We start from the raw sequence: 17,096 nt of genomic DNA, 5'->3' as shown, positions 1-17,096 counted from the left end.
TGCTACCCTTAACAGGAAGAATACCCAGCCTCTGCATTCTCCCAGCAACGGGGCACTAACCACCTTCCCAGGGGAACTCTGTAACCATCCAGGTGCAATGCCCTGAACTTGCCATATTCTCTCTCTCACATCACCCCCATCGGACTAACTCCTTAATTCTATTCAGCAATCAAGATTCAGCTCAAAGTTCACCTCCCCCATGAAGCCTTCCTTAGCCTCTCAAGTGCCTTACAGTGCTCCCTCAGCCCTCATCAGAGCAGTCACTGTACTGTAAAATAGACTTCTATAGGACACGTACCTTCCCTCTGGGGAATCGCCACTCCTTGCCCCCATGACCCCAATATAAAACCTGCTGTGTGCCAAGCACTGTGCGGAATTATAGACCTACAGTTACTCTTTATCTTAACCCTAAGTCAGGTCATACTATTATTTTACCTGCGAGGAACATAAGGCTCATAGAGGCGAGGTGATTGTCCAAGGTCGTATAGCTAGTGATTAACCTAAGCACAAACCTAGGCCTTCCCAACTCCACTGCTTGTGCTTATCACATCATTTCATATAAACATCTATTTTGGGGAGTGTTATTTCACTCATAGGGAATAAACAGAGAGAGATCTGAAAGGTCCCAGCTAACAAGAAGCCCACAGGGATGAAAGGAGGGAAGAAAGGAGCACCCTGGCACACCCAGCCCGGGCCTTCAAGCTGGCACCTTGGTGAAGGAGCTTCATGGCCATGCTGTCCAGTTCCTGTTCCGACTCGTTCCTTAGCGGCAGGACCGAGAGGAGGCTCAGCAGCAACGGCAGGTTCCCCAAGGCTGTGAGGAACAAGAGGGCTGGTCAGGGGTCTGACGCTCAGATCTCCTCAAGGTCAGACAGGTACCCATGGGCTGTAAAAGGTTTGTTGGGATTTATTCCTACTTCCTGCCTTCTTCCTTCTTCCTTGGGCACAGGGGCAACTGACATACTGAGGGCTAATATGTGTTCGGTGCCAGAAATTCACTATTTCACTTAATCCCCTTAAAACCATGTGAAACAGGGATTTTTATTCCTATTTTGCAGTAAAGAAAATTGAGGCCTAGAGAGGCTGAGTGACTTCTTCAAGGTTCCACAGCTAATAAATGGCAGGGCCAGGACTTGAACCCAATGCCCACAGTTTTTCCACTACCTGTTTCCACAGAATCGCATGGCTCTTAAACACTGTTGTCAGTTAGATGGGGCTCATCCTTGCTTGCAAAGGAAGGACTCAGCTCCTCCAGGCACCCTTAAATCTATTTCTACCCCCCTCCCACCCCAAATCAGGACTGGACCAAGTGCAAGTGCCACAGCTCTCCTCCAATTTCCAAGCACTAAATCGCTTGGAAATTTAATTTAAAAATTCAACTTCCTAAAAATAGGGACAGACAAACCAATCTCAACCTTTGCAGTGTCTTCATACTGTACCAAACGTCAAGCTTCCTTGGCTTCAGGGAGTCCCATTCCAGATTTGGAAACTATCCTGGATTTCCCTGGAAGCTTCTAATACACCACTGACCCTCCCCCTCCCAGCTCCTGCTGGCTGCTGCTGCCTCCCTGGCCTCCCCCACATCTCCAGCTTTCTTTTCACCAACTGGAGGCTGCCATTCTTGTGACAAACAGCTCTCAGCACATGCCGTGCAGGGTGGGGACATGCACCCATACTTAAACACACCCACCCATGCTAAACACACAGTCATTAAACATAAAAACACTCACACACACACACACACCAAACCAAATGCGTGGAGCACCCACCCACCAGTGAGAGGGAGGAGGTAAAGTTTAGTTTGATGCCACACTCGACTGACTTATCTTTTGCAGAGAAAACTTTGCTTCTCTCCTGGAGCAGACCTCTTCAGGGCAGAGAGGCCCATGTCTTACTGACCTTTCAGGTCAAAACGTGCCCCCAGCTCTGCAGACTGACCTTCTAATGGCGAGTCCCCATACTCCACCAGCAGATGCTGTAGGATCAGCAGGAAGTGACCTCGGATGAGACCACCCACTTGGACATCCTCATTCCTTCTCAAAAAGGTCCTCAGGACAATCAGGACCTTGCGGGCTATATCCACGGGGCTGGAAGAGATGAGATCCTGAGCAGGAAAGAAAACAGTCAGAGCTCAAACGGCATCCTGGTTAGAGACCGTTAGACAGTCGAGAAGAGAGGGGTTGGGAAAGGGCTCAGGATGATGGTACCACAGAACCTGGGGAAAGAAGTGCTCACTGAGTCAGCACCCATTATGTACCAGCCTGACATCCTGTAGGTCCCTTCTAAGCAGGAGGACACAGAGGCTTAGAGAGTTCACATGATGTAGATGAAAAAGGGGCCACATAGGAAATCTGACACGCTCAGGGAAGGCCAGCATGGCAGGCCCTACAAACTCAGATTCAAGGTAACCACACAGAATGGTCTGGACTTAAAAATTCCTAACTAAATGCGAGTCCTGGTGGGTAGTCACATCCTAGGCCTGTAGCTTCCTTGACAAAGGTCAATCTTTACCTTAAAAGTGAGCCTCTCTATTGTCTCTTAACAACTAAAACAGCATGCCTTTGAAATGTCAGAGTAATCTCCTTTTCCACATCCCTCAGGGCACACATGCCATCATTACCAGTATGTGCTATAACTGTTCACTATCTCATACCCAGCAATGGAAAAGAACTATTTCTCTCTCCGTTTCACTTTTTATCCAATCCCAGAGATTCCCCCTGCGCCCCCACCCCCATTTGTTTCCTCCCATCCCTCTAATCCACCAATGGCTTTCATGTAACCTTCCTTATGTCTTCTTTGAGTCCAATGTATAAGATAAGCTGCAGGACTTATTAGGCCCTAACTGAGTGGTTGCTGTTAAAATTAGAGTTGTTTCTCTGGCAGCTGTGGAGGTTTGTGAAGAGCCACGGCCAGACACTGTGCCATCCAGTGATCAGCACATCTGATCAGTGCATCACCATTCCCTGGAGCACTTTCTCAGTGCATTGAGATTTTGCTTCCCAGTAATTGTCATCAGTTTGGCTCAAATAAACTCATAAAAATTCTCCACAGGTTTGGACATTTCCTACATGGACAATGATATGTCAAAGGTCACATAAACCAGTATGTGGCACAGCTAAGATTTGAAAGCATCTTCGCCTAATTCTAAGCCCAAAGCTCTTTCTACTTTCTAGGATGCCTCTCTCATGCAAATGGAAGCATCAGGGTCAAGAAAAGGTTATTTCAGGACAGCAGACCTGAGTGTGCCTTAAGGGAAAAGAGGACAGGGGGATGGAGGTGCCACTTGAGGGGTTAGGGCAGACTGAGGACCAGGCCAGGCCTTTCCTCTACCATGGCAGTCTGGCTATCTGTGCTCCAAGCTGTAAAAGCCCTGGGTTCAGAAGGTGAGCAAGGACACTGAGTTTATTCGCTTTCACAGTCATTTTAATGAGTATATGTTAAAGGCACAGCCAGTCAGAAGCTGCGCCACAGGCTCTCCCACTGATAACTCCTGGCACCTACCAGCTCCAATAAGCCAATTCCTTTGGACAGTTAGGGCTAAGTGCTATGAGCCCAAGGTCACACACAGACACTCTTTCCAGGAAGATCAGCTCTTGACGTGCAGAAACATGACTACAGGGCTCCAGACCAGACAGCTCCAGATGTGCTGATCACTGGATGGCACAGTGTCTGGCCTTGGCTCTTCACAAACCTCCACAGCTGCCAGAGAAAAAACTCTAATCTCAATAGCAGCCACTCAATTAAGGCCTAAAACTGTCAGGTACTATGCTGTATTTAAATAGTAGCTGAATGTTTATCTGTTCTCATAGTAACTCTTCCAGGTAGGTGTCACCCCAACTTTTCAAATGAGGAAACTGGGGCAAACTAAGTAATCTGCCTAGCAAAAAAGCAGTGGCCTGGCAACTAGAAGTTAATGAAGGAGTTAAAGCAGTGGCCTGATAACTAGGAGTTAATGAAGGAGTTAAAGCAGTGGCATGGCAACTAGAAGTTAATGAAGGAGTTAAAGCAGTGGCCTGGTAACTAGGAGTTAATGAAGGAGTTAAAGCAGTGGCATGGCAACTAGGAGTTAATGAAGGAGTTAAAGCAGTGGCATGGTAACTAGGAGTTAATGAAGGAGTTAAAGCAATGGCATGGTAACTAGGAGTTAATGAAGGAGTTAAAGCAGTGGCATGGTAACTAGGAGTTAATGAAGGAGTTAAAGCAGTGGCCTGGTAACTAGGAGTTAATGAAGGAGTTAAAGCAATGGCCTGGTAACTAGGAGTTAATGAAGGAGTTAAAGCAGTGGCATGGTAACTAGGAGTTAATGAAGGAGTTAAAGCAGTGGCCTGGTAACTAGGAGTTAATGAAGGAGTTAAAGCAGTGGCCTGGTAACTAGGAGTTAATGTCACCTTGTAGGGTTGAGAAACATCTCTGGAAGGAGAGGATCACAGAATGGGAAGGCTAGGGAATCTCAGTTCATTTCCATCAATCCTTTTACTTCACAGAATATGAGGCTGAAGCCCAGAGGGGGTGTGATTTTCCCAAGGTCCCAGGGCCCAAGGCCAAACCAGTTTCCAGGTCCTCCTCTACCAACAACAAGTGCCTGCCTGAATGCCAGATCTGGTCCCTCAGAAGCCTGAGTTAGTACATCTTAAGGGCCCAAAAGTAGGGGGCTACTCAGCCTTTGGTGGCCATGTGAATGCCAGGGGAATGTGTGCGCCCGCACATGGGCCAGTGGGAAGGCTCTGGGCAGAACACAGCCCACTCTGTAATCTCTCCTGCTCACAGCTGTCAAGAGCTCTCTGGGACTGGACCAACCAGGGTGCCAAGGCCAAGCAGGGAACAAACAGAGCGTCTGTGACATCATCGTTTTTTCACATCTAAACCACCTACACGAAAGACCACCCATTGATAAGAGTGGCAATTAACAGCGTTGTTTTCAGTTGTTAATTACCCATATCGAAAACAGAAAATGGTACCAACACATATTTTTAGACTCTTTTCCCCTCCTGTGGCTACAAGTTGGGGGAAAAATGGTAGGAATTATATATATAACAGACAACAAAGTTGTTCCTTGCTGTTTTGTTGTTGTTGTTACCACTGGTGTTTTTAGGATCTGAGTTAATGCAAAACTAACTTTAGGCTCCAATCCTGGTCATGACCCTCATTAGCAATAGGACCTTGGGCAATTCAATAAGCTCCTCTGAGATCCACATTCTCTGTGGTCCAGTCTGGATCCGGGTGGAAGACATCCAGAGCAACCAGGACTTGGTAAGCCTAGAGGGGCTCAGACTCTCCAGCCACTCCCACAGCCCAGGGTGCTGTGTGCAGCATACCAAGAGTGTTCCTACGTGTTCTTTCTTTTATCCTCCCGTTATCTCCATTTTACATGTTGAGAAAACTGAAGCTCAGAGAAGCCTCCATCTTTATAAGCCTCTACAAGGTGACAGAGCATTTGTGAAACAAGCATTTGTGATTTCCTCGAGGGCAAGGACTGACCTTAACTGAATTATCTTTGTATCCGAATGCCTAGTAAATACCAAACAGATGTATGATAAAGGAAAAAGTGAATGACTGAAGTCAAGGCCTCTAAAAACCTGCTCCTTTCTGTCTTTCTCCAACCTCGTCTCCTGCAACATATCCCACAAGCTCAAGAACCACCCCAAACTACTCCCTGTCCCTGAATTACAATAAACACTTTCATGTTGCTGTATTGGCCTGGCACCCCTTTCACTGGTCAAGTTCTTTGAGGATCAGCATTTATGTCACCTTTGTGCCCTTCTTACCACCCAAGCGCTCGGCCTGACCTTTACTGCCACTCAGTACAGTTGTTAGTGGTTTGATGCCTCAGATTCCCTCATCAGTGGTTAATGTAAACAAAGCCACTTAAAATGGAGTGGGAAGAGCATTGGCCCAAGGACTAAAGGGTCCGGGGTTCGATTCCAGGCAAGGGCATGTACCTCAGTTGCAGGCTCAGTCCCCTGGCCTGGTCAGGAGGCAACCAATCAACATGTCTTTCTCACATCGGTGTTTTTCTCTCTCTCTCTCTCTGTCTCTCCCCCTCCCTTCCACTCTCTCTAAAAAACAATGGAAATATATCCTCGGGTGAGGATTAACAACAACAAATGGAGTGGGAGCTGCAATCCCAGAACTGCCTTGCACATCTTACTTCTCAAACCTTTGGAACGTTAAAACAGGACAAAGCAGCCTTTGCACTGAGCCTAAAGCAACACTGTATTCCAAACAAGTTTGCAAAGAAAACAGGAAAGCAGACCTTAAGACTAAAACTGAAAATTAAAGGCATTCTTTGGAATCAGCATCATCCATGTTAGCTTATTTGCACCTTTAGAAAATCCTTTCTTAGCTTATTAACACCCATAAAAATTCCTTCCTTCTATTCAGGTAATTGTTCCCCTTTCCTTTCTCACTAATTGGCCTTCACTTCCTCATTGGAACACTATTTGGGTTTCTGCCTGAATCAGTGCTTCCTGATTGGATCTTAATACATTCTCATTGCCTTTCACCCTGGCCTTTTATTTTACGTTAACAATCCACAGTGCTCAAACGAACAGCTCTTCCATTAGATGGAACACTGAATCAAGGTTGATTTCTCTCTTGTTCTGAGTTAGCTCAGTTCACTGAAAAGAACATCAGACACAGAGTCCAAATCTGGGTTTTAATCTCAATTCCTATGACCTTGAGCAAATCTCTCTCAACCTATTTCTTATCCTTTTAAAAGAAAAGAAGAGGAGAGAACCAAGATGGCGGCATAGGTTAACGCCGGAGTTTGCTGCTCTGAACAACTACTTCAAAAGTGAAACCAAAAAACGGAAGGGACATCACCCAGAACCACAGGAACGCTGGCTGAGTGGAAGTCCTACAACTAGGAGGAAAGAGAAACGCATACGGACACTCAGAGGAGGCACAGTGCTGAAGTCAAATTCTGAGGTGCGGAGTGCGCGGAGCGGGCTGGCGGCGGAGGGTGCGGTTGGCGTTTTCAATCGGGAGGGAGTCCCAGACTCTGAGCTCCAGATCCGGGCGAGTCTTTAGGGACCCAGACTCAAACGGGAGAAGCGGGACTGTCTGGCTTCGGTCAGAGTGAGTGCAGCTTTCTCTCTGAGTTTTGCAGCGGGTGCTGGGACTCAGAGAGGCAGAGCCCCTGGGGACAGGACTGAGAGCCGCCATAACTGCTCTCTCCGGCCCACCCTGTTGATCCTGTGCGACCCGCCCCGCCCAAGCCCTGCACACAGGCATTTGTTGGATAGCCTCAGGCAAACGCCAGATTAGCACCTCCCTAGAGGACAGAAGTTCTCTCACTGCTGACACAGCTGATTCTCATAGCCACTTGGCCTGGAGGTCAAACCCTCCCTGGAATTAACTACAACAATCAAGATTTAACTATAAGCCTGCGAACAAAGACCACTAGGGGGTGCACCAAGGAAGCATAACAAAATGCGGAGACAAAGAAACAGGACAAAATTGTCAATGGAAGATATAGAGTTCAGAACCACACTTTTAAGGTCTCTCAAGAACTGTTTAGAAGCCGCCGATAAACTTAATGAGATCTATGAGAAAACTAATAAGACCCTCGATCTTATATTGGGGAACCAACTAGAAATTAAGCATACACGGACTGAAATAACGAATATTATACAGACTCCCGACAGCAGACCAGAGGAGCGCAAGAATCAAGTCAATGATTTGAAATGCGAGGAAGCAAAAAACACCCAACCGGAAAAGCAAAATGAAAAAAGAATCCAAAAATGCGAGGATAGTGTAAGGAGCCTCTGGGACAGCTTCAAGCGTACCAACATCAGAATTATAGGGGTGCCAGAAGATGAGAGAGAGCAAGATATTGAAAACCTATTTGAAGAAATAATGACAGAAAACTTCCCCCACCTGGTGAAAGAAATGGACTTACAGGTCCAAGAAGCGCGGAGAACCCCAAACAAAAGGAATCCAAAGAGGACCACACCAAGACACATCATAATTAAAATGCCAAGAGCAAAAGATAAAGAGAGAATCTTAAAAACAGCAAGAGAAAGAAACTCAGTTACCTACAAGGGAATACCCATACGACTGTCAGCTGATTTCTCAACAGAAACTTTGCAGGCCAGAAGGGAGTGGCAAGAAATATTCAAAGTGATGAATACCAAGAACCTACAACCAAGATTACTTTATCCAGCAAAGCTATCATTCAGAATTGAAGGTCAGATAAAGAGCTTCACAGATAAGGAAAAGCTAAAGGAGTTCATCACCACCAAACCAGGATTATATGAAATGCTGAAAGGTATCCTTTAAGAAGAGGAAGAGGAAGAAAAAGGTAAAGATACAAATTATGAACAACAAATATGCATCTATCAACAAGTGAATCTAAGAATCAAGTGAATAAATAATCTGATGAACAGAATGAACTGTTGATTACAAATAGAATCAGGGACATAGAAAGGGAATGGACTGACTATTCCTGGGGGGGAAAGGGGTGTGGGAGATGCGGGAAGAGACTGGACAAAAATCATGCACCTATGGATGAGGACAGTGGGTGGGGAGTGAGGGCAGAGGGTGGGGCGGGAACTGGGAGGAGGGGAGTTATGGGGGGGAAAAAAAGAGGAACAAATGTAATAATCTGAACAATAAAGATTTAATTTAAAAAAAAATAATAAAAAAAAATAAAATAAAATAAAAAAAAAAAAAAAAAAAAAAGAAAAGAAGAAAAAGATACCATCATTAGTATGTCTCTCAGAAGATCCAAATTCTCCACCCATCACCTTTTTTTGAGAGACTTGGATCTGTCCAAACCCCTAATTCAATGCATCAGCAAATAAAGTACCTACTGCGTGTGAAGAACGCTTCACCTGACAAAGAAAATCCAGTATCTTAGCTCTGTTCATTGCTACCCTCCCTCTTGTCCCATCTTGCCTTCCTCCCCTATGCACTAATGCTTTATTTTTAACCCATTCCTTCTCCGGTTTTCTTTCTCCAAGAAAGCCAAAGCATGAATGTGGTCCTTATCAAGCCAACCCATGTGTGACTTCACAAGATGAAAGTCCGAGTGGAAGTGTGTGCAGGTGTAAATGCTGACAGAGATTGGTACCTAAGGATGTGTGATATATAACATGCACGTGTTATTTTCACCACATCACTCCAATAAAGTCAGGGAATGGTGTCTGTTGATGATAAGAACATCAAAGTCATCTCATTGTCTCTGATAGGCTGTGCCATTCTTCCTGCACTAAGGAGGGGCCGAGCAGGTGAACTAGCAATGAAGGCAGTAGCTCTAAACCAAGTGTTTTCCATGCTGGTGTGCTGCCATCAGTTTAGGACCTGTCACTAGTAATTGCTCACTAAATACAAAGTGTCAAATGTACAAATAATTTTTATTTTATTTAATTTATTTTTGTTAATCCTCACCCGAAGATATTCTTTCCATTGGTTTTTTAAATATGTGTTTATTGATTTTTTTTTTGAGAGAGAGAGAGGGATAGAGAGATAAAAACACGGATGAGAGAAACATCTTCAATTGGCTGTCTCCTGCACGCCCCTAATAGGGGATCGAGCCTGGAACCTGGGCATGTGCCCTGACCAGGAATCAAACCAGTGGCCTCTTGGTTCCTGGGTTGATGCTCAACTACTGAGCTATACCAGCCAGTCTCCACTGATTTTTAAAGAGAGTGAAAGGGAGGGAGAGGGGAGAAGGAGAAGGAGGGGAGGTGGGAGAGAAACATAAATGTGAGAGAGACACATTGATTGGTTGCCTCCTGCATGTGCTCTGACTGGGGCCGGGGGAATCAAGCCTGCAAACCAGGTACTCACTGGTACCCTTTGGTGCTCAGGCCAATGCTCTATCCACTTAGCGATACTGGTGAGGGCGTGCAAATAATTTTTTAAACATGTAAATTACAACAGTTAACTCTGTAATATCACTCTCATTAATTTGTTTCCAATGTGCTTTCTTGAATGAAAGAAAAAAAGATGAAGTTAAAGTCAGTGTTTTATAAACTGCAGACAACAGGCAGCTCACTTATCTGATGTACCTGACAGAAATTATAGGGATGTCTGACTTCATAAAAAGCACTGGGGTTTCTGACTATTCTGGGTATGCCCAGGGGAGTGTGTTGCACGTGGACCATTATCATGTTAGTCATGGCAGAAAAAAGGCACAGTCCCCCTGCAATCAGACATCTCCAGCTACATCTCAGGGGACTCCTCTGATATTAAGCCCTTCTTAACAGAATCTGCTTTAGAGAGGACAGGGAGGTGAGAGGGAATGGTGGCTGAGATCAGCATCTCATAGTTATATCCCCTGGGGAGGAGAGGGGTACATATCTCTCAGTGAGCAGACTGCCATCAGACTTAGGCCAGGGGACAGACTTATAGGAACCAGGCACCTGCCAGCCAAAAGGGCTTCCTATTCACATGGGAACAGCATTAAGTCCAGAGGTGGGCAGAAGCAGGTGCTGGTACCCCATGACCTCAGTAAACCAGCAGAGAGAGAGAGAGAGAGAGAGAAAGAGAGAGAGAGAGAGAGAGAGAGAGAGAGAGAGAGAGAGAGAGAGAGAGAGAGAGAGAGAGAGAGGCGCCCTCTATCTCTGAATGCAGAAATGAGCATGTGGTTACCTACTAGCAAAATAAGCAGGATGCTGGGGCTGCTTCTGAGTATGTGGAACAAGGCTGCTAAGCTGGCAGGAAGGGTGGGCTGCCCAGCAGCGGGGACATCATCCAGCTCCTCATAGCTGCTCTCTTCCCAGGAGAACCAAAGTTCCAGGACACGATGCCCAAACCTACTCATCAGCTCTGGATACAACAGGAAGAACCTGAGCAGGAGCGGGTGGTGGGCGTAGATGAGGTGCAAGTCCGTGATGCCCTCTAGAAACTTTCTGATGGCACTGACCACAGCCTGGAAGCAAGAAATAAAGAAAGAGGCTAAATACACCTTACATGTCTGGGGAAATTGTATTGGCATCTCAGTACTCCAGGACACCTTCACTGACTCACCCCCGCGCCTCCTGGGAGCAGAAACTCCGCTGTGCTTACCTATGACAGTGGTTCTCGGGGTGATTTTGCTCCCTAAGGGACATTCAGAAATATTTAGACATTTTTGATGGTCTTGATTGGGGGAGTGCTACTGACATCTAGTGGGAGAGAGCAGGGATACCGCTAAATATCCTATAAAACACAGGGCAGCCTCCCACAGGAAAGAATTATGCTATGTAAAATGTTAACAGTGCCAAGGCTGAGAAACCCAGCTCTATAAATATACTTACCACAGTGTGTTGTAACTGTCAGCATATGGATCTACCTCTCACACTAGACTTGAGCTGCTTGAGGGCAGGGACTATGGCAGATTAATCTATGAACACCTGGTGTAGGGCCTAGCACAGATGCAGCAAATGATGTGTTGAATCATTTAACTCTCAACATCCTCTTCCCATTGCATATCTAACAAGGTTCATATTCCTTAATATGATATTCTAAGAGTTTTATAGTTCCTATTTGTGGCCCTTTCATTTAGCCCGTTGATCCATTTTTTAGTTAATTTTTGTGTATAGTATGAAGTATGGGTACAACTTCATTCTTTTGGGTTTTTTTTTAATGTATTTTATTGATTTCAGAAAGGAAGGGAGAGGGAGATAGAAGCATCAGTAATGAGAGAGAATCATTAATTGGCTGCCTCCTGCATGCTCCCTACTGGGGATCAAGCCCGCAATCCAGGCATGTGCTCTTGACCGGAATTGAACCCAGAACCCTTGAGTCCACAGTCTGACAATCTATCCACTGAACCAAACCGGTTAAGGCCCAACTTCATTCTTTACATGTGGACATCCAGTTGTTTCAGCACTATTTTGTTTAAAAGACTATTCTTTCCTTATTGAATTGTCTTGGCATCCTTATAAAAAAAATCAACTGACCGTGACTATGAGTTTATTTTTGTTTCTAATTTTTTTGTACTTTTATTTATGGGTTCATTTTTGGACTCTCAATTCTATTCCATTGACCTAGATGTCTATTCTAATGTCAAAACCACACTGTCTTGATTACTGTAGCTTTGAAATAAAAAAATGGGAGTCCTGTCCTGGCCAGGTGTCTCCGGTGGATGGAGTGTCCTCCCAATCGGCCAAAGCTGCCAAGGTTGCGGTTTCAGTCACCCGTCAGGGCACATGCAGGAAGCGAGCAGGGTATGCATGAACAGGTGGAACAACAAAAACTGATGTTTCTCTCTCTCTCCTTTCCTCCCTTTCTTTCAAAAATCAATCAAAAAGATTTTTTAAGTGTGAGTTCTCCAGCCCTAGCTGGTTTGGCTCAGTGGATAGAGGGTCCCACAAACTGAAGGGTCCCAAATTCAGTTCTGGTCAAGGGCACATGCCCAGGTTGCGGGCTTGATCCCCAGTGTGGGTTGTGCAGGAGGCAGCCAATCAATAATTCTCTCTCATCACTGATGTATCTCTCTCTCTCTCCCTCTCTAAAATCAATTTAAAAATATGTATTTTTTAAATAAATAAATAAATAAATAAATAAAAGTGTGAGTCATCTGAAAAAAAGGCAACTGAAATTTTGATTGGGATTGTGTTGAATCTATAAATCAATTTGGGGAGTACTGCCATCTGAACACTATTAAGTCTCCTTTTCTTTTCCAGTTTTATTGAGATATAACTGACATATAACATTATATAAATTTATTATGTTCAATATAAGGATTTGATAAATGTATACATTGTGAAATGATTAATATAATAAGTCTAGTTAATATCCACCACCTCACATACTTACAAAATTATTTTTATTGTGATGAGAGCTTTTCAGATTTAATCTCTTAGCAACTTTCAAATATACAAAGTAGTATTATTGTTAGCTACAGTCATTGTGTTGTATATTATATCCACAGAAGTTGCTTATCTTATAATTGGTTATTAAGTCTTCTGATTCATGAACACAGAAGAATGTCTTTCTATTTATTTAGGTCTTCTTTAATTTATTTCAATGATTTTTATTAAATTTATTGGGTTGACATTGGTCAATATGAACATATAGGTTTCAGGTGTGGGCTTCTTTGTTACGAGATCTGTATATTGCATGTGTGCCCACCACCCCACTCAAACCTTCTGTCATCATATGTCAATGATGTTTTGTAATTTTCAGTGTACAAGTCCTTGCACTTTTTTGTGAAATATTTTTCCTACATATATCATTTACTGATGCTATTATAAATGGGATTGATTTCTCAATTTCATTTGCAAGCATGTTATTAAAGATATAAGTCCGGCTTCTCTCCACTGTCTCCCATGTAGCAAAGTACACTAAACTAGTCTCCCTTACTTGAGTGTGTAGACTGGGCAACTTCCCAATTCTGTATCTTAAATCTTGCTCTACTCTCAGCCTGAAAATTCTCCCTTCACCTCAGTCTCCTCCAGGAAGCCTCTCCTGATGCAACAATCTCCTAAGTGCTGTGGTAACTCCTGGCCAGTCCTTCAGGCTCCAGGAGAGCACTCCCTGCAGTTGCTGCCTGCCTTATAGGAAATATTGTCTCTCCTGGCAAACCAGTGCTCCCTGAGGGAGAGAACGTGTTTGTTTCACCTCAACCCTGAGAGGACCCCACATGGCACCTGGCCCCTGTCAAGTGGTCAAGTCACATTGTTTGAGTTGCTAAAATGTTGAGAAACAAATAAAAAAATCATGTGCTTATTTATTTGAGTAGTGGTCAAGGGCTTAGGAAATGCTGATAAAACTAGAGAGAAGTTACTGAAAAGTAAGAGCTTCCAGGAATAAGTAGGGCCTGACACTCTGAAATGCCCATTCCCAGAGACACTAACACAGCAACTATTGTGGGCCCTCACATGCACCCCCAGAAGTCTCTCATCATACTAGAAAGCCCAAACTCTGTTAAAGACTACTAGGGTTGTGTCAAAAGGACTTAGAACTAGCATGAATAGGCTCCCACTGGCCAAAGATAGAACAACTTGAGCCTCAAAAGGCTAATATCTACAGTGGATTGAAACACATCAAATATTTTTAAATTCATGAGTTCATAACAATACTAAAAAAAAAAATCTCCTTGGATCAAATATTCAATCTATTCTTTCTACATAATCTATCATCCATAGTAACAAATAGTTGATAAGGGAAGGTTTTTTTTAAATAAAAGTATTCCAATTAATAAAGAGAAAATAACAAAATTAGGGTATTATTATTTTGCAATCCCTAATGAATTAATGAATCAAGGCAATGATCACCAATGGTTGAGAGACAATGGGACATTGTATACCTTGATCTATCTTACTTGAAAATCAATTGCACTTCGACTATCCCTTCCTGCTTCCATTCAAATTAAGTTTGCTTACATCACATTTGCCCCAACAGTAATAAAAAAAAAAAAAAGAGGCAAAATTAATAGTAAGCGAAGGAAAAGTATCCTAGGTTGAGGCTGAAGAGTTCACAGGAGTAGAAGCAATCTTCAATGAAAAAGGAGACTCAGTGATGACTCAGACATAGTCCTTGTCCCCAAGAGTTTATAAAGAGCTAGATAAGAGAAAACCTGATATACATTACCACCATCAAAAGTGATCTGAGATCAGCCTGACTGACAATAACCTGTCCCAGCCAGTGTTGCTCAGTGGTTGAGCACTGACCTATGAACAAAGAGGTCACAGTTCTATTAGGGATCAGGACACACGCCTGGGTTGTGGGTTCAATACCCAGTAGAGGCGTGCAGGAGGCAGCTAATTGATGCTTCTCTTTCATCATTGATGTTTCTATCTCTCTCTCTCTCTCTACCTTCTTCTCTGAAATCAATTAAAAAATACATATATATTTTTTAAATGCCCTAGTTGCTCTGGATCAGTGGATAGAGTGTTGGTCTGCAGACTGAAGAGTCTCAGGTTCAATTCCAGTCAAGGGAACATGCCTGGGTTGTGGGCTCAATCCTTAATGGGGGGTGTGCAGGAGGCAGCCCATTAATGATTCTCTCTCATTATTAATGTCTCTCTCTCCCCTCTCCCTTCCTCTCTGAATAAAGAGCTAGAGAATAAAAATATATTTAAAGCCCTAACCAGTTTGGCTCAGTGGATAGAGCGTTGGCCTGTGGACTGAAGGGTCCCAGGTTCGATTCAGATCAAGGGCATGTACCTTACTTGTGGGCACATCCCTAGTAGGGGGTGTGCAGGAGGCAGCTGATCGATGTTTCTCTGTCATTGATGTTTCTAACTCTCTATCCCTCTCCCTTCCGCTCTGTAAAAAATCAATAAAATATATATTTTTAAAAATCTGCTTAAAAAAAACACACACACACACACACAACAAAAAACAATAATGTGGGTTTCAGCAACCCGCTTTGTTGGTAAACTGTTACTAGGAGGAAATCCTCACACCACTCTCCTACACAAACTGGACTTGGTGCTAAGAAAAGAGCCTTGGGAATTGGTCAAGTCTGTGTTGAAGTCTGGCTCCCCATCGATTACCTGTGTGACCTAGAGAAAATGACTTTAACCCAAGTCTTGACTTTCTTGTCTGTGAAAAGGAAATAATAATCGTTGCTTCCCAGGACTGTTGAGAGAATTAACTAAATTACATAGGCTCTGTATGTGTCAGCACCCTCCCCCCTCTCCCTACCGCAGCTCTCTCTCTTCTCTATACACACAACATCAGTCTCCCAAGGAGCCACAGTGCCCAGAGGTGCAGGAGGAGGAGTGCCGGGAGTGTAGCCCATACCTCATCCAGGGCATCATCTTTGTCCTGGCAGATGGCAAGCAGATAGATGGATGCCCTGAGAACCACAAGTGGAGGGCGCTCACCCTGGGCCTGCAGAGACAGGAGGAAGCTCTGCACAGCCACAGATAAGTCTGCCTTTGAGACAAGCCTGTCAACCAAAGAGGGTCTGAGTGAGAAAGGCAGAGACAGCTGTCCAGCCTTGCCACATCCTCCCGTAGCCACTGTCATTCGGCTCCAGCATGTCCACAGCCTAATGACACCTTGCACAAAGACCGGGCCATATATACTTAGCAAAGCATTATCACACTCACAACACACGGTTCCATGCTTTGTGCAAGGCTGTTAGGGACCAGGACTCCTCACTCACACCCGGAAGGTGGAAGAGCCAGCTGAACCGGCATTGTTAAAAAGAAGGATGCTACTTCTGGAGGTCAGGAGGGCCCGCTCTGGCAGCCAGTCCACCCCTTCTCCTTGTATTTATCAGTAGGCATTTATGTGGTTAATGGGCAAATTTCTGGGGGAGGGAGACCTGTCCTCGTGCATGTAGGCCAGGTAGAAGAGGAGCAGGATGCAGAACTGTCTCTGGCGAGCAGCTGCCTCCACATACTGGCAATCCGACAGGAGGGCAAGGCTTTCAGGGCTCCTGCTGCTTATCTGGGGCAGCCCGTGCTGCAGGACCTCAGACACTGCAGAGAGTTCTGGCGAGAAAATAATTAGAGAAAGCCACACAGAGAACACATGAGAGTAGTAATGAGCACGTAAGTATCTGCTACATGAAGAGTACTGCACAAGGTAGCAGGGTACATGCAGGATAAAAGCAAATCAGAATCCCCTCTTCCTTTATGGAGCTTTCAGCCGACCAGGAGAGACTAAAGGTTACATGGATACAGTCTCTCATTCATTCATTTGACAAATATTCACTGAGTGGCTACTCTAGACCAGGCTGTGAGACACAGGCCCTATCTCCAGTACCTCCAGGCAGCTGGTGGGGAAAACAGATGAGACAAATAACCACAGGACATGTGATGAGTGCCATGTTTCTCTCTCTCTCTCTGTCTCTCTCTCTCTCTTCCCCTTCTCTCCCTCCCTTCTAGTCTCTCCTAAAAAAAAGAAAATGGGTGAGGATTAACAACAGCAGCAACAAAAGACTCTAAAAGACCACCACAGACCTCATGAGTAGTCAGCCAGCAGCATCTTACCTTCTTGGGAAGGTGGCCCTGTATTCTCTGGAGCTGAGAGGAGGTTGGTGCACAAGTAGTAGAGGAAACTGGAACACACCTGGTTTAGGGCTGAGTGACTTGGAGAACACATGAGAGAAGACATTGCTACTTTGGCTGGGACAGCATTATCCCTACATGTACTGGGGTGCCACTGCTTTGTGCCAGAGCCCAGTGATAGTCTAACCGTGGCCTTGG

The 17,096-nt window shown here is 44.6% G+C and overlaps 1 protein-coding gene across 1 annotated transcript in view; it reads right to left on the bottom strand.

The window, feature by feature from the left end:
• MEI1 (meiotic double-stranded break formation protein 1) overlaps positions 1–17,096 on the bottom strand; it is a 58,158-nt gene that overhangs the window by 13,039 nt on the left and 28,023 nt on the right. The window contains exons 17-22 of the mRNA XM_036299057.1: positions 16,881–16,978; positions 16,211–16,379; positions 15,682–15,829; positions 10,601–10,876; positions 1,939–2,104; positions 710–814 (exon numbers count right to left, since the gene is read on the bottom strand). Coding sequence (XP_036154950.1) covers positions 710–814; positions 1,939–2,104; positions 10,601–10,876; positions 15,682–15,829; positions 16,211–16,379; positions 16,881–16,978 — 962 coding nt within the window. The remainder of the gene's footprint in view (positions 1–709; positions 815–1,938; positions 2,105–10,600; positions 10,877–15,681; positions 15,830–16,210; positions 16,380–16,880; positions 16,979–17,096) is intronic.

This window comes from Myotis myotis, unplaced genomic scaffold, assembly GCF_014108235.1.
Source record: "Myotis myotis isolate mMyoMyo1 unplaced genomic scaffold, mMyoMyo1.p scaffold_m19_p_3, whole genome shotgun sequence".
Taxonomy (NCBI): Eukaryota; Metazoa; Chordata; class Mammalia; order Chiroptera; family Vespertilionidae; genus Myotis; species Myotis myotis.
Note: the sequence above shows the minus strand (reverse complement) of the source record. Positions and strands in the feature narration are given on the sequence as shown.